The 16,417-nt window shown below is 51.4% G+C and overlaps 6 protein-coding genes across 6 annotated transcripts; 1 reads left to right on the top strand and 5 right to left on the bottom strand.

The window, feature by feature from the left end:
• Positions 1-122: 122 nt before the first annotated feature.
• Positions 123-925, bottom strand: M406DRAFT_94350 (uncharacterized protein; the record flags this gene model as incomplete). The annotated part of the gene is made up of 2 exons (XM_040926274.1): positions 697-925; positions 123-578 (listed from the first exon to the last, which is right to left on the bottom strand). Exons 1-2 carry the CDS (start codon positions 832-834, stop codon positions 123-125), a joined length of 594 nt encoding a protein of 197 aa, XP_040774307.1. The 5' UTR covers positions 835-925.
• An 810-nt stretch (positions 926-1,735) lies between these two features.
• M406DRAFT_331870 (RraA-like protein) lies at positions 1,736-2,413 on the bottom strand (the record flags this gene model as incomplete). The annotated part of the gene is made up of 1 exon (XM_040920678.1): positions 1,736-2,413. The coding sequence occupies one exon, from the start codon at positions 2,411-2,413 to the stop codon at positions 1,736-1,738; it is 678 nt and encodes a 225-aa protein (XP_040774306.1).
• An 852-nt stretch (positions 2,414-3,265) lies between these two features.
• M406DRAFT_19334 (family 11 glycoside hydrolase) lies at positions 3,266-4,005 on the bottom strand (the record flags this gene model as incomplete). Its single annotated transcript, XM_040915438.1, has 2 exons — positions 3,266-3,674; positions 3,743-4,005. Coding segments are annotated over 2 exons (672 nt in total), but the record flags the coding sequence as incomplete, so codon positions are not given.
• A 1,037-nt stretch (positions 4,006-5,042) lies between these two features.
• M406DRAFT_73961 (uncharacterized protein) lies at positions 5,043-5,776 on the top strand (the record flags this gene model as incomplete). The annotated part of the gene is made up of 4 exons (XM_040925678.1): positions 5,043-5,066; positions 5,120-5,145; positions 5,367-5,507; positions 5,581-5,776. 4 exons carry the CDS (start codon positions 5,043-5,045, stop codon positions 5,774-5,776), a joined length of 387 nt encoding a protein of 128 aa, XP_040774304.1.
• A 15-nt stretch (positions 5,777-5,791) lies between these two features.
• Positions 5,792-7,199, bottom strand: M406DRAFT_357023 (sure-like protein). Its single transcript, XM_040923578.1, has 2 exons — positions 6,819-7,199; positions 5,792-6,644 (listed from the first exon to the last, which is right to left on the bottom strand). Exons 1-2 carry the CDS (start codon positions 7,009-7,011, stop codon positions 5,914-5,916), a joined length of 924 nt encoding a protein of 307 aa, XP_040774303.1. The 5' UTR covers positions 7,012-7,199; the 3' UTR covers positions 5,792-5,913.
• Positions 7,200-10,239: 3,040 nt separating this feature from the next.
• Positions 10,240-11,969, bottom strand: M406DRAFT_347100 (uncharacterized protein; the record flags this gene model as incomplete). Its single annotated transcript, XM_040922253.1, has 2 exons — positions 10,240-10,251; positions 10,455-11,969. The coding sequence occupies 2 exons, from the start codon at positions 11,967-11,969 to the stop codon at positions 10,240-10,242; spliced, it is 1,527 nt and encodes a 508-aa protein (XP_040774302.1).
• Between the last annotated feature and the right edge of the window lie 4,448 nt (positions 11,970-16,417).

The following is a 16,417-nucleotide window of genomic DNA, read 5'->3' as shown; positions in this document are numbered from 1 at the left end:
CACGAATGAAGAATAATTCAAAGGGAAGGGGGGCAAAAAGTGTCACGACGACCATAATAACAAGGATAATGCAAAGAGGAAAACAAAAAAAGAAGGAGAAAGAGTCACAGCTTGTGTAACTTCTACCCAGAATCTTCCCTCTCCAATATCTCCCTCACCCTCTCCACCGCCTCCTTTTCTCCATCCTCCAGCGGCCGATCCACATTCACCAGGACCACATCCTCCTCCTCCACCCCAGGCCTCTCCAGGCTCAGAAACTGCGAGTGCACCAGATTTTCCCCGGCAAAGTGGCCCTTCCGCCGCCTCGCCCTGTCCATCAGAACCTCCTCCGGCGCGTCCAGGTACACAAACCGCACTCGCAGGTTTGGGCTCTGCGCCGACCCCTGGCGCAGCACGTCGCGGTATTGTCGTTTCAGCGCCGAGCAGGTGATGGCCAGGTGCAGGGTCTTCTTGTCCTCTCCTGCGCCGGTCGGGTGGTAGGTCTCGTGGTCGCGGAGGGCGAAGAGCCAGCCCTTGCGGTCGTCGTCCGTGAGAGGCTCGCCGCGGTGCATCTTTTCGATGTTGGCGCGGGGGTGGAACTGAATCACGAGAAAAGTGAGTAAGTGGAGGTGGCTCGTGGTGGAGGATAAGACTCTTGGTCTCCTTTGTTTTCCCGACGAGCCATGACAGGAGAGAGAAAAGATGAGAAGTGCGTACATCGTCACCTTCTAGGAAGGTCAAGTGCAGCCTATCGGCTACGTATTTTGCTATCGTTGACTTCCCACATGCTGTTGGCCCGGTAAAGAAGAAAACGTATCGTGGACGCTCTTCGGTTGGTTTTGACTTGTCTGCCATGGTGTCGTAAGCTAGGCGAGGCTTGTATGTGTCTAGATTGCTCTTGAAGAAGGCGAGCGTGCACTTGTATGATTGGAGGATTTCAATAGACAACACCAGCAGCAACGAAATACGTCTTACCAACAGAAGAAAAAGAAGTCTGTCTCGAAACTAGAAGGGGAATCTGGGCCAGGATTCAATCATGAACCATGACGTCGAGCCGAGAGGACCGAGAGGCAGGTGGACCCTAGAGCAGCATGGTAAGGTTAGCGCGATCCCCTCTAGAAAAGACAAGCTAAAAAAAAAAGAGGAATGGAAAACAAGAGACATGGATGAAAATGGACGGTTTTCACAACCCTACTGGTTGTTGGTATAAAGTGAAGCCTACTTTATTATAGTTTGTGGAAGCCTCTGTCAGGAGATTTCCTTTGATTGCCAGTTCACTTAATTCAGGGAAATACCCATAACTCATCACCACATAACTTCAACAATAAAAGGATGCAATGATAAAAGGATTAGTTGTCTCCGAGCAAAGAGCGTGCAACATTGAGAAAATGAACTATATTGATAGACAGAGTAGCGAGATTCACCAAGGCCATACATTAAATCATGAGTAGAAGAAGCGTATAAAACACGCGATCCGAATGATCACGTATGATCCCTTCAACACGTTTGTCAGCCTGTTCCTATACTGATCCAACAATTTGATCACATCGAGCTGAATACAATTTCGTAGAACAAGAGACTTCCAAGTATGCCTTTCGGAGAGGAAGACTAAAGTCATGAAAATGTTCTCAGGAAAGGGTAAACTGTTGCGTGGTCTCCCGGCCACCGTCAAAAGACAACAAAATACTACCCAACCTCAGTGAAAAGCAAACCTTTATTGGTCTTGTTCCTAGCATCAAGCTACCACCTACCATCCTCACCCCCTAAACTTCTTGCTCGCCTCATCAAAACTCATCCCCTTGACAATCGCCTCCATCATCTGATCATCCGCCTCGACCGACGCCTTCATCAGCGGCAGCGCCTCCTCGGCCAGCTCCCTCGGAAGCACCACTACGCCGTTCAGGTCGCCTACGAGATAATCCCCGGGCCGCACCTCCATCTCCTGCTCATCCGTCGCCAACCTGACAGGAACACCCACGCCCACCACCTTGAGCAGCTCCTGCGGCGGCGCAGTGCCCACGTCCCGCCCAAACACAGGATACCCCATCGCCCGCTGCTCCTGCAGATCGCGAAACCGCCCATCAATCACGCTCCCCACCGCCCCGCGGCCACGAGCGCGCGCCGTCATCAGGCCGCCGTAGATGGCATTTGGGGTGCGCGCAGGGCACGACACGAAGACGACTGCTCCGGCGGGGACGCCGTCGATGTAGTGCGCGCCTGCGAGTTTCGGGGCTGGGTCTGAGAGCGGCGCGTACTGGACAGTGTAGGCGGGGCCGACGATGCGGGTGTCGCCGGCCTGTCGGTCTGGGGACCACAGGGTTAGGCCGGAGAGGAAGCCGCCGTTGCGGTATTTGAGCTTGATCAGGGCGTTGGAGACGTCGCAGGTCGTGAAGTTCTTGAGCTGCTCGACGATGGGGTCGGGCGTGGAAGTCATGGTCGATATGGTTGCTGAGTGGATGTGAAGCAAGTGGGTGAGTGGTTTTGGAAGGGTACGAGGTCGATAGAGTAGCCTTGTTAGCATTGTCTGTCTGATAATCGTATATTAGGTGAGAGAGGAAGGTCAGTACCAAGGCTGATACTCTCTCTCTTACTCTAAATGCAAACACATGCTGTTGAGGTCTGCCGAGGATAATCATTGGAAAGCCGAGAACCGGCTCCGGAGGCCCGTAGGCAGATAAGTCTTGGATGGATCGCCAACACTCCCTACCAGACTAGGCCTGGTCAACTTTTGAAATCAAAAGGCCTCATCGGAATAGGGCTTTCTCAGTGTCTTGCGAAACTTGATTTGCAAGTCAACACTGATACTGAGGACACCCTTATACGACGAGTTGAATTGGATCTGGATGAGCAACAATATGACATAACCTGCAACAATGAATTGACAGGCACTAGTAGTTTTTTAATTTATATTTTTCTTGATCTTACTCTGATTTTTTTTCTCCAAAGGAGAAATGCAAAGAAAAAAAAAAAGAATGCAAACCTAGCAATTGGTAGACATCATACAACTACGACCACCGCCAGTTGTGATGTCGGGGACGTAGAGTCTAGCCGGAGTTTAAATGATCTTTGGCTTATCCTGTTGAAAACCTCCACGACTGAGAATTTCACATATTACGGCGATTCAGACGAGTCGAGAATAATGGTCCACAAGCAGCAACGGCCCCATCAAAAGACGCCAATCACTTGATATTAAAACACCTAATTGCAGCTACGGCGCTCAGTACTCCAAACCAAACTGATACCCCTCACTTCCTTCCCTCCGCTGCGATCCATCGATCTACGAGCTGGTGACGGTGACGGTGCTGGTGCCAGAGCTCTCATATCCCTCCGTCGCCACAATCTGGTACGCGCCCTCGGTGAAAGAGCCAAGGGTCAGGCCCAGCGACGCCCACGCATCAAAGTGGTTGGCGGTGGTGACGGTGCCGCTGCTGCGCAGGTCCTGGCGGATGCTCCAGTACTGGCTGAAGGTCTCGCCGTCGCCCTCGATGGAGGCGGCATCCGTGCGGGTCGTCTGGTACACGTCGTACGTGGAGCCATCTGAGTCCAGCGTGCCCACGTAGGTCAGCTGGGCCGATGGGTCGTAGTCGCCGTAGTTCTCGAGGATGTAGTACTCGACCAGCGGGCTGGTGGTCCAGCCGTACACGGAGAGGTAGGCATTGCCGTCGGGGCTGAAGTCGGCCTCGAAGGAGATGGACCTGGAAGAGTTATCGTCAGTATTGACTTTCTTTTTGTCTACAGATGAAAAAGAAAGAGACTTTCTTACCTGTCAGATCCTTCCTCCCAGCCCTTACCGGCGACAAAGTCGATGCTGCTCGACTCCCAGGTCACAGTGTACTCGCCGTCGTCTCCATTCTCATAGTCCACGCCGGTGTCCTCCTCGGTCCAGAACGAGTAGTAGTAACCTCCGCTGGTGCCAGTGGAGCTGGAGGTCAGACGCTTGTGGAGCGACTCGCGCTGTTGTGGGACGACGGCCGAGGCACTGACAATGGCAGAGCCGGCCAGGATGAGGGAAAGAATGGCAACCATTTTGAAAGAAGAGTGTTGTTTATGTGTGTATGTGGAGAGAGAAAAATTGTATATATACAGTGTGTACAGCAAGCTGTTTGGTGGTTGGAAATATGTCAACGAAAGCGAGACCTGATGCTCGGTGAAAGGAACGGAGAGAAAAACTGGAGGATGGACGATCACAAACAAAATCATTGAAACAAACTAGAAGAAACATTCGTCTTATGTATAATCGTCCATAAACAACATGGAAGCCCCTTTCCCAAGTTTTCCCTCAACCGTATTTGGTCTTTTCGGACCCTGATCCTTAAACAGCCCGCCCGGCAGTGGTTACAAATTTACGAAATCCATTTCCCTATGATGCATAATGGCCCAACACGGGCGCATGGCCAACGTACTCTCTCGCCGTTTCGGCAGCTGGGGCGGGTACGTGACCGGGGTTTTTACGATCCACCAACCATTCTTCCGACGACAGCGAGATGAGACGGACGCGAGGTTGAAGGGAAGGGCTTTTTGTGCTCACCCCTGCTTGTGGGGATGTGAGAAAAGGATATGTGAGACCCATTATATTCCCGATCGGGTGGATCATCCGCGGGATGATCATCCGGGAGGTCGATGGGAAATACTATGTACAGCTGACTCTCCTGGAGACATGAGAATGATCTGTCAGAGTGAGTAACGAAATATAAACACATGATGCGAATATTCTGTCTGCTGCAGGGCAGGATGAAGTTCAATCACGAACGTTGTGGCGCCATAGAATGAGCATGTACTATGTGCTTTATGTACGACACAAGAGTACGGCATTCTTGGATTGCAAAGGGGTAAAGAGGAGGCTGAGTCTGTAGAAGGACAGGTATGCAGTGTTTGGCGCTATTAATATTTGTTTCAAGAAGTCGACGGGAACAATTTGACAAGCAAGGGGAACCCGTCCCACCATCCCCCGATACTTCGGCATAAACGTCCGATGACGACACAAATGACTGTTCATGCATGATAAAAAAGGGGAAGGGGAATAAAGACGGGATACTTCGTGGCACTGGCAAATTCAGTTCATCATGACTTCTGCACGATATTTCTCTGTAAGTATCGTGTCGCTTGAATTGTCATTGTGACTGGCGACTGTCTACGATAGCCAGCCTTCGGCAAAATTGGTAATGAGTAAGATAGCGTAACAAGATGACTGCGTAGAGAGCTTGCTGTAAGGAAGTTTGCCTAAATTGTGCAACCAACAGATGGACAAACAATTGTTTTCTCAAAATACTATAAATCAACTGCGCAGCCAGCTTTGAGCCTGGTCTAATTCGAGCAAAGCAATCTCTACTGCACATAGCCTTACAGCCAAAACTTGCTATAATAATGTCTTGTTCTGATTCTACCAGGTCTGCTGCCGAGAGCGATACAGAGTGGACTCTCATCGATGAGTCCGAAGGAGACGAAGATATAGTTTCGCTTCCGAGATCAGAGCATAACTCGAGCCCGACATCCACAGAAAGTGCAGCCTCAGACCAGGAAGCAGGCAGGTGTGCACACTGTCACCCCGACTTGTCATGGCTCCAAGCACAGATCTTAATCAAAACGATGGCGGCAGGTCAGGGATGACAAGTTGAGAAATTCGCTCGAGGAGCTGATGATGCTGGCTGAGATCATGAGCAGGACGGAGCAGGCACTCGCTAGGGAGAGAGACGACGACGACGACGACGACGATGACGAGGAGGAGGAGGAGGAGGAGAAGGAGGAGCAGTCTAGCTACAGAGAAGAACAGGCTGGTAATAGGGATTCAGGCAAGTAGATCCAGCCAAAGTAACTAAAAGATACATGCATGCAGATTCATATGTATGTCAAGACATCAGTGCTAGCTTTCATTATGAATAAAAATTACGGCGCTATGAACAATGGCATGGACCAGAGGGGCACAGCGGTGATTACTCATGACGCCAGGCAGGTCACAAGGTTGCCCAGCTTATCAAGAACAGTCTGCTGCTCTGTGGCGCTTCCATCCGTCTTGTCACTGCACGTGCCCACGCTGATGGTCACGTAGCAACCCCCGGTGTCCATAACACTGGTCTCAGTCGGCAGCCAGGTGTCGCCACAAGTCTCGATATCCGCCGTCGAAAGTGCAGAGGGCGTGTTGATGCGCGTGAGGATGTACTCAAAGTCACTGGCAGCCGTGCAGTTGCCCTCGACCTCGGCCATGTTGACGTTCAGGAAGACGCCGTCGGGCAAATACGGCGCACCGGCCTCGAGGATGGTGTTGGTCACGCTCAGGGCCAGCTCGGCATACAGCGTGCTCCGCAGGGGCACAGGCGTCGTGTTCCAGGGCAGGTTGCCCGTCGTGAGGCCGCTGAAGGCAATGCCAGGTATGCCCTGGTCGACGGCATAACACGCGGCGCCCACGGTGCCCGAGAACTCGACCTGGATGAAGCCGAGGTTGGAGCCCACGTTGGGACCCGACACGGCGAGGTCGGGCACAGTGCCGTTGCCCCAGATGCCCGGGCCGAACTCGTTGATGCCGTACTCCATCGACGTGGCCGGGTACGAGTTGACCCAGTTCAGGCGTGTGTCGCTGGCGTTGGTGCCCGTCGGCGTCAAGGTGCCTGCTGGACAGCTGTCGTATTCACATGCCAGTATGCGGTCTGTGGGAGGTAGGTTGAGTGAGCCTGTGTGTGTAAAGAGAACAGTGTTAGCCTGAAGTTTCTCATCTTTATGTTCTTCTATGTAGACATATAATAAACATCGACATATATATGTGTGTATACATATATATGAACAGATGTACATATAATATCAGACGACATATAAGTCCTCTCTCCGGCCGTTTTGGGGTCACGTACTCTTGGCAGACTCGTCACTCGCCGGAGACGAGACGACGGCGTCATGGCCATCTGCAATCAAGGCATAATGAAATGAACGCAGATACAGTTCTGCCCAACCGTCGTCGTTGGCCTGGATAATTTTGGCCGCCTCGCTGCCACCGACTGCCAGCGCAGCAACAGATGCTGTTTTGAGGAACGAGTGGAGACCCATATCGACTTTGGGGTATGGGAGGTGTTACTGAGGGAAAAGGAGTGTGTGGAGGAGGTTGAAGGGGTCCCAAAAGGATCAAGGAGTGACACGACAGTTGAGAGTAAACGCAACAGTCAACCGTCTAAATAAAAATAAAAAATAAAAAAAAAGGAGCGGACAGACAAAAAGAGATCCCCTTCCTCTCCTCTTCTAAACTTCCTCCTACCCCAGATCACATCGTGGGGGACCTCTACGATATTTGAATAAATGCCTTTCGGCCGATTGAAGATCACAATGGCAACTCCATCCATTGGCAGGCCGCCATGCCGGATTGTGGCTTTTACTACTGTTGGTCTCCTCTCAGCTGCGACGGCCACATGCCCGGGATGCAGTGGACCAAACCCCCTACAGGCGCGCCCCTCTTGTGCGGCTTGCGACCTCCAATTACCGTCAGCGCCAATCATGAGGTGTCGCTAGCTCTGTGGCGTGCCCCTCCGTCTCGAGACCAAATCTCTCAGGTGGGCCCTGCAGCGGATCGGTACCTGAAAGGAGCATGATAGCGTTGCATCGACGGCTGGCTGGGGGGCCGCCTGGCCTGTCATGCGACCTGCCTTTCCAGGCTCGGAGTGCGCCCATGATTGGGCAGTTGGCGAACAGTGTGAAACCTGGTGGTGAAGATGAAGAGGGAGCCTATTGATCAACTAGTAATTTGAGGCTCAAGCGATGATTCAGGCGACAATGCTGAAGCCTTGCCGTCTTTTCTTTGTCGGGGCGTTCTCTTTCGGTCTTCTCTAGTATGAATCTTCAATATTCCCCTCTGTATGTCTCGGCATGGTCTGACTCGCGGTGGACGAATCAAACCTCGATAATCGCGCACCGTCTTTCTCAACGGTCCGGAGGCCAAGGAAAAGTTTAAATCCAGACTCCACTGCAGCAAGCAGTGACAACATCATGATCCCAAAGTATTATACCAAGGCAAGGTCGTTGTTGGCAAATGTAATTGTAACAAAAGCCACGTGCGTTCATCATGAGATTCGACTGGTGTTCTTTCAGGTCAACTGAGGTATACTATAATGTAATAGTTTTGCATGCATCTCCGACTTCGATTAGGCTGGCGGGCCCTTAAGATGACGGAAACCTTACAGGGTAGAGGCATTGGTTGGACATGTGACAGGCTGCATCTCCGTGGACGGGCTACTGATTACCTGAATCTTCACACCGTTTCGAACATTTTAGTTCCGGGCCCTAAGTCCACAAGTGTGGATTCAATTCATATTTCATGTATACTCTAATACTTGCATTTTCTTCACCCAAACGGCAGCTTGTTTGTCTGCTTACTTAAGTACCGGAGAGTCCTCCATCGTGAGTCTGTGGATAGCAGCCCTTCAGTGCGAATGTCCTCATTCACTCACGCTCTTTATCAACCCTCTTCACCGTCACAGCATTGATGAGGAGTGTTCAGCTGTGGTTTGCATATCAAGAGTTTTATCAACATACTACTGTTACCTTGCAATATTGTATTTTTCAAATACTATGGGCCAACAATGTCTTGGATGGGTTGTTGTTGGATTCAGGCATATCAGATTGAGCTGAGGCTTGGTCGAGGATGATATACACTGATCAACCCCGGATTGCCGTGCCCGGCATGATAATGTGCCCTCCTCAAAACGTACCAAAATCTCATCATCAGTCTTCCAAGTGTCACAAGGCCAGCCCGAAAGAAGCCCAATGACTGGTTGATAAAGTTATTGGATCGATGTTGAAACACCACGATCTGCTCACCCTCTCTTATAATTCATTTATCATGGTGTGCTCTCTTGGCTGTCTGTGGCCAGTTCCTCTTTCTCGTAGAACTCTGGATGTTGAGCTCAGGTGTTGGCTCCTCAGCCTCGCAGGCCTGTGGCATGACGTTATACTGCTAGCTGATATCATCCTGAGACTGTCTCGGATACGATTGGCAGCTCTCATGGATATCACCATCATCACTCTGATCTGCCCAGTCCTCCTCAATCTTATTATTGTTCGAAGCCAGGGTGCTCCTCGTGAAGAGTCGGTCCTCGCATGGACGTGTGGGCTTGTACAGCGGAACCCCAAATGTGGCGCGGTAGCTCCGTTCGACGACATTGTCCCATCAAGCGATCCTCGCTAGCGAGTCTTTCTTCGATGCTGGATCAGCTCCTTCTTCCCCACGGTGATGGTGTCTAAAATCTCTTGTATTCGTTTGTCCACGTCACTGCTCCCTTCCTCTCCGCCCACAGACTGCTCTAAAGTTTTTGTAATGTTGGACACCATCGCTTGGACGGTGGTCCCTCGTCGCTCGAGGTTTGGTTTTCCTCTGCGCAATGTCGATCGTGAGGCCACGGAGCTCCAACACATCCTGAGGGCCATAAAGGAGTCTCTGAAGAGATGATTGGGACCCTCTCAAATAAAAGTATGTTCTACTGTGTTCTGACATTGTGTGCCGAAGCGTTGCAATGACTTTATATACTTGTACGATTCTGCTATGAGTCTTGTTGTGATCACATGTTAATTACATTGATGACTATTACTACAAGAACTTGTTGCACAACTAGGCTTAGCTTCTGGAGGGCTGAAGACACTACACTGCCCTAGCTCACTGCTTTATGACTTGTAAACTTGACGTAGTATGCAGAGTCCAGCCTATTAGCCAGTCACATTGGTTGATTTGACTTGTATTACATACCAGGTTTATATTTGCATGTGGGTAGAATGTATCGAGTTTACAAGGAAAGGTCAGTGTAAACATAGTGTTCAAGCTTGACTTCACTAATTTGTAACGTTTCTGCATAGATTGATTAATTGCCTCACATATAGTCAGCTGTTGAATTAACATGCATCTCCCCTTGCTTTGGTCGTTTAACTAGTTCAAGACCAAGTAAGTACACAAGATCCAAAGCTAGGACACATTATTGTTCAAATATGCATCGATTCAACTCATGTTTGTGCTAGGATGAGACCAAGATCAGCACAGGCCTCATGACACTTACTTTGAAGCCACGGAGAGTGCAATATAACACCAATACTATCAAGATCATATACCATGAAGGTGTCATTGAGGCACTGCTATGTGCAAACTATCAAGTCATTGATGTCTTGATTCAGTCTAATCGCTTTAATTATGTAATTCATTGAAACAAGGCTTAGTTGGGCCTGTGTCATGATACAGCATCACCCTGCTGATGTAGTTGATGATGGGCCCCTCTGTTGGCTGGACTGGTCAGATTCTCCTCACTGCCCAGGCTCTCCTGCAGCTCCATGCTGGCCTCATCCTTCCACTCCTCACCCTCATCCAGCCTCTCATAGCCTTCTGCCTTCTGTCCCCTCCGGCGCCGGGCACACGTCCACCACACAATAGCGCCACACACGGCGACCAGAAACACACCAATCAGGCTGATGATCATGACAAACAACGGCGCTAGTCCGCCCACGCTCCACGCAGGCACCTCGAGGAAATCAGTGGTCCCCAGGCGCTCACCGCCCTCACTGAGCGCCACAACACGGATCATACTGTTGGCAGCGGCCTTGGGCAGGTCGATGACGGTCTCGAAGCCGTCTTTAAACGCTTGGGCGAGCACATCGACCGTCTTCTCGCTCTCATCGAGGGCCTCGACCTGCCACCTCTCGACCTCGGTCGCCCCGTTCCAGCTGACATAGACCTTGTTGCCCACGACGGCGACGCTGGGCGGATAGCTGGGCATGCCCGTCCACTCTCCTCGAAACACACGATACGAGCTGACAGGAGAGAACTCGAACGCAGCCTCTGCACCAAACCGCCCGTCACACAGGACCTCGCCGTCGGGGGCAAACTCGGTGAAGGCGCCGCTGCTGCCCCAGCCGACCATGTAGTTTCCGTTGTCGAGGTGTTGGGTGTTGCCCTGGGACTCGGGCTTGATGTGGTTGGGGTGCTCGAGCAGGTGGCGGAGGCGGGCGGTCCTGTTGTGCAGGTTGAGTTCGACGACGCGCCCGCCGCTGGGGCCGTAGGGGTCGCCGATGCGGTGGTAGTGGTTGTCGAAGAAGGAGAGGATGGTCTTGTCCTCGTCGACCCAGCGCGCGTGGTGCTGCCATGCGAAATCGGTCGCCAGCCCGTCCGAGAGGTCCTCGAAGTCGTTGACCCGGCCCGCGCCCAGGGTCCAGAGCACCTCGCCCGTCGTGCCGTCGATGTAGCTGATGCCCCAGGTGTTGCGCGCCGAGATGAGATAGTTGCCCGAGGCGTCCTTCTCCACGCTGTTGAGGTGGAAATAGTCAAAGGCAGAGTCCTCGTCGTCGCCGCAGCCGGCGAACCTGGCCCTGGGATCGATCAAGCAGTTGTTCTGGACTTCCATGGTCGTATTGATGGGGAAGTGGTCGACCGAGGACCACTGGAACAGCACCTCGCCCGTCTCGATGTCGAGTTCCTGGAAATAACAGTCCTCGACCCAGCCGTGCTCCGGACCGCCGACGTTTCTGAGGTCGTAAGGGATAGGAATCGTCGTGATGATCAGCGCAGTATCGTCTTCTGTGATCTGGAACTCGTGCATGTCGGCATGAGGAAATCCATTGGGTCGCACCCGGTAGCGAATATTATACGACTCGTCCAGCATGTACCAGTACCCTTCTGACTGGTTTCCATCCGCACCGTCCATCTGGTACGTCAGGAACCTCTCGCCGCGGTACACCTGCGGGCGCACATCGTTCTGGTCAGTCTGCGACTCGTCTGTGTTGCGCCAGACAAGCTCGCCCTGTGCGTCGAGAATCACGGCGCCGGGCTCGTCGACCTCGTGGCCGCGCCACCCAAAAAAGACATAATCCTGGCTGCACCGCGCATCCCACCGCGGGAAGTCGAGATACGGAACGCGCGGCTCAAAGGACTCGAGGTGTGTCGACGGCGCAAGACCGTACAACCCAAGGCCGTACCACGACAGATGGCGGTGCAGGTGAAGACGGCTCAGGACGTTTGCCCACAGCTCTGACGCGCCCATCCAAAGCCCTGCTACAGCCGCCAGCACCACTGTGATGCGAAAGGCTGTCGAGTTAAGGATGCGCAGGTATCTCCGAGCACCGGCGGAGGGCTGCCAACCGCCTTCGGAATACATTGTTCGGGAGGGGGGCGTTGTTGGGATGTGAAGTAAGTAGTTCTTTGGCCTACTACTTTACATACTTGCAGCATCGAAACCAAAAGGAAAGAGAGCGAAAGATTAAAAAACGCAAGCACAAAGTGACGATCCCCAAAAAAAAAAACTGACAGGACCCTCCCCCCCTTTTCCTTCGTCTCCTCTTCTTGTCTTGGTACCTCTTGGAAAAGGCGATGACTTCGGCGCATAAAACTGGGGACTCACGAATCGCAATCTTTCTTCTCCCCTTTTCCCCTGATCTGAAGTATCCCATCCCACCCTCCATCAGTGGAGCAGGAATCCGGTAAAGATATGGACGATCCACGACCCAAACCAAGTAGAAGGCGACGCAGCGTTGAGAATCCGACGGGGTGGAGACCATCCGAGCCTGCCTGGGCCAATCAAGAGGCTCAGCCTTCTATCCTTGATCCACATTACGCGTAACCACTCGTCGGAGGGTGCCGAGACAGCCACTATTTTAAAAGTGAAAAGGCAACGGGGATAGGGCGTTGCTCGCCTCCCACTATTACCGAACCGAACAGCCCGCCCAGCTAGCGAGCCAGCAAAGCACCTGGCACGGACAGTGACAGGTTGACAGGGTTGGTCGCGAGATCGGTTGATGACGACAAAGTTTGGAAGACCAAGGGCAGTTCTGATGTTCTGATGATACAGTAACCCTCCTTCCAAAAAAGGGGTCATGTTTCTTCGCACAAATACATCATTAGTTCTCGCTTGCATGGCAATGATGAATCATGGTACATGTAGGTAAGCTGTGCCACAGGAAGATGCTGACCGATGTGTTGAGGCGGTTAGTATTTTCGGTGTTTGCTTGGTCCAATACGAAACCCCCAAAGATTGCCAAGTGTGCACAAAGATACGCCACTTATCTTGGCCTGCCTTTAGCGAACCTCTTTCTCTTTTGGTCTCGGGCTTTCACATCATGGTCTCGTGGTACGATACAATCATGTACAGTACCTGTATCGGCCCAAGTCTCCCGTCTCTACCTATCTGATTTCGAGTCCATGAGGCCATCAGATCTCTTTTTTCTGCTTGCACCAGGGAAGAAATTAATGGGTGGAAGAGACAGACAGACAGACCTGCGCCCGAGTGGACCAGGGAGCCTGTCATGCCTGTGTAATTACGACAGAGGGAACAACGAAGATAGTCAAGGCCTAATTGCAATGCAACCCACCCACCACCCGCCTGCAGTTCGGCCTATTCCCTTCCCGTCCCCCCCGGAAATAAGGCCTGGGGCAAAATACTGTATGACAAGCGAACCAGTCAATTGTGTGATGGAGGGGTCAGGTGTCGATATCCAACGCTTGGCGTCTGGTCAGAAATGAAGAAAGATAGGCTCGCTCGGACGTTTCCAAGTTCATCACCGCTATCATATCTCACTTTTTCTTTTGGCCTGTTAAGTTTGGTGAGGGCTCCACAGAATTCTACCTTTCTCGAGCCAAATCAATTCCCTAGCTTCTCTGGACAAGCCGCAAAATGTCATGTGTTGATTAATTAACAACCCTTCATCTTCTTCTATCCCTAGTTAACTTTTCAAGGGGAAAAATCAGATTGAGGACACGAGATTCCTGAACTCGATAAGTGTAAGAAGACTGTACAGAATCATAATGTTATTGTCTCCCCAGCCTCCTCTCCTCTCATCGATGTTGACTCTAGAAAAGAGTTACAAAAGGAAGACAAAAATACCGTGCAGCTGGCGATGATGTCGTCTATCTTGAACGTTGCTGAAGATCTCGCACCCAAACGCTAGTTAACATCCACTCGCTCTCCCTCTTCCTCTTCTTCCTCTTCTTCCTCCTCTTCCTGCTCTTCCTCCTCTTCCTCCTCTTCCTCCTCTTCCTCCTCTTCCTCCTCTTCCTCCTCTTCCCCCCCCCCCCCTCTCTCCTTATAGATGCTATGTACGACTCGTAGTACCAAAAGTATCGACCCTTAGACAAGTCTTTGAAAGGCTCAATGATAGCCATACCTTTGTCGACACTGGCGACGTCGGGTCTTATCCATCATGGGTGGTTACAGGAGTGGTGACGTGTTCGTCAGCACCGACTGACCCCTAGGGAACCGCCCGAGGTGCGTTCTCACCGCTGTCCTCATCGTATGCGCCTAGCTCTGACGATGTTCCGCAACCCAATTGGACGACACGAGTGACTTTGTCATTAGAATACTCGTAGCCGCCAGCGCCACCGGGCCCGCGGCGGACTGGGTGGAGGATCACAGGCCTCATCAACAGCACCACTGGGATTGACGCACCCACAAAGAGACTGAAGATCCAGAGACGTCTGTGCATCAAATTCGGCGCAGCTGTACTAAGGATTTGCTCAGCTCCTCGGGCGGTACCCTGGATTGCCAGAGCCCGTCACCCCGCCGTCTAGGTTTCCAGGATCAGATCGTGTGACTAACAGGTAGTTCCATGTTGTCCATGGTCCCGTGGAACAAAGAGACCGCATTGGTTGAAAAGTCGACTACGTCAAATAGCCGGTCATTGGTATAGCGCAGATGCGTCTGTCCATGTGCCCAAAGATACTTAGCAGTGTCTCGCTCCCATCATAATCTGCCGAAATATAGGCTAAAGGATAAGTTGATGGAATGGGTTGGGGTTGCGCGTGTATTTCCGCCTTCCGACTCCGTTGATTCAGGTTGGTAGACGGGCTAGTCAGGCTGGAAGGGCTTCTCCAGCCAGCATAGTCTGAGCGGGCTGTGTCGACGACAGCACCAAGAGAGCAGAGTCGATATATTAAACCGGCCCGTCCCAATATCCCGATTGGGCCAACAGAACAGAGTCGATAGGCAGAATATCTAGAAGCCGAGTAGGTCGTCCACGTCATAGCTGCCCATCACTTGCTGAGACCGGTCAAAATAGAGGGCAGGCTCAGGAGATATATATAGGGGAGAACAGCTGTTCTCCAATGAGACGGAGAATTTTGATTGCCCTGTCTCATCACGTGGCCATCAGCATTCAGCACTACTGGTTGGAGTCTTTGCTCTATGCATGCCTGCAAGGGAGTGCTGTGTGCTCACCATGACTGGAAATAGTGTCTTTGCCGAGAAGCCCTAGTGGTGGAAATTAGAGAGCCCTGGGCAAAGGCAATATTGCTTGTGATGATGACATCACCATGGTCGGCACAGACATCGTTGATATGATCTTGTGCACAATGAACTGCTGAGCCATGACAGTGTTTGTTGCGGTGAGGCTGTTGATGTTCCCGCCGGAGGCACCTCTGACATCTGCAACCAGATTTGCCTTGTTGGTTGTCTCATCTAGGATGATCTTATCCCCCGCGAGCTTAGGATCTTCTTTGGATCGTTGATAAGCTCGCCCACGCCATGGTTTGGCACACAAGCCTGAGAGATGATTTCAAACAGCATTGTCCCGACATTTGACGTAGTTGATGTCATCAAGAGGCTCGAGCTGTTCGTCGGCTGCTGATTTTGCAACCTGATGGTCTAGTCAGTCTTGTAGTCCGTTATCATCTTGTCAGCAGGGAGATTAAGGAGCTCACTCGAAGATGCAGGACTCGACTCTCCGATGTGATGGTAATAGCTGTCAGACCCACTTGGTGGACTGCAGAAATATCAGGCCCAGCGAAGCCTGCATATTCAGGGATCCTCATAATAACCCTGTAGGACGGTCTATGAAGTCGATGGTGTCATTGGGTCGACAAGGAGAAGAACAATCAGTAGCAGATTAAAATAGCAGACAAGGATGGTCATCTCAGCATCATGGCTGGAGTGGCCATGATGCCCTCGATGAGAATAAGGACCATCAATGCTGTGGAGTAGCACGTTGATTGGAGTGTTGATTTGGTTGGTATCCAGGAATGTCGTTTGATTAGGAATGACCGGACTGCGGCGCTACGTTATATAGTTTGCAGAGGTGTGAATCGCACTTGTGAATTCAGATAACTCCACTTTGAATCCACTGTTCTCGAACTTCATCGAACTTTCCTTGCTATAGCTTCACTTCCTAGAGCACCACTTTCCCAGGCACTCACTGTTAACCTCACAAGATGCCACCTTGCATGAAAAACTCACTTGTCTCAAAGTCGATAGTGAAAGCTCTAGAATTGAAGGCCCTCTCATGACTTGATGGATCTTGTGTCTTAGAATGTACAATTTCCCCTTGGGCGAGGCAGGTGAAGACTACTTGTCACTCTGACAATAAATGCACAAATGACCATTTCATTGTTTGATCAATTCGGCTACAATCAGTGGTTCACATTAGCAATATATTGATGATAAAATTTGAATCATAGATTGGGCGCCATTTACATTCACTTTATATACTATACTGGGGTGGGTAT

Source organism: Cryphonectria parasitica (genome assembly GCF_011745365.1).
Source record: "Cryphonectria parasitica EP155 unplaced genomic scaffold M406scaffold_6, whole genome shotgun sequence".
NCBI classification, from domain to species: domain Eukaryota; kingdom Fungi; phylum Ascomycota; class Sordariomycetes; order Diaporthales; family Cryphonectriaceae; genus Cryphonectria; species Cryphonectria parasitica.
Note: the sequence above shows the minus strand (reverse complement) of the source record. Positions and strands in the feature narration are given on the sequence as shown.

Excerpts from the sequence above, each read along its gene's own strand:
- M406DRAFT_357023 (XM_040923578.1), bottom strand. The coding sequence starts at position 7,011 with ATGGGTCTCCACTCGTTCCTCAAAACAGCATCTGTTGCTGCGCTGGCA. Across the intron at positions 6,645-6,818 it reads GAGTGACGAGTCTGCCAAGA|GCTCACTCAACCTACCTCCC; the intron begins GTACGTGACCCC and ends TTACACACACAG.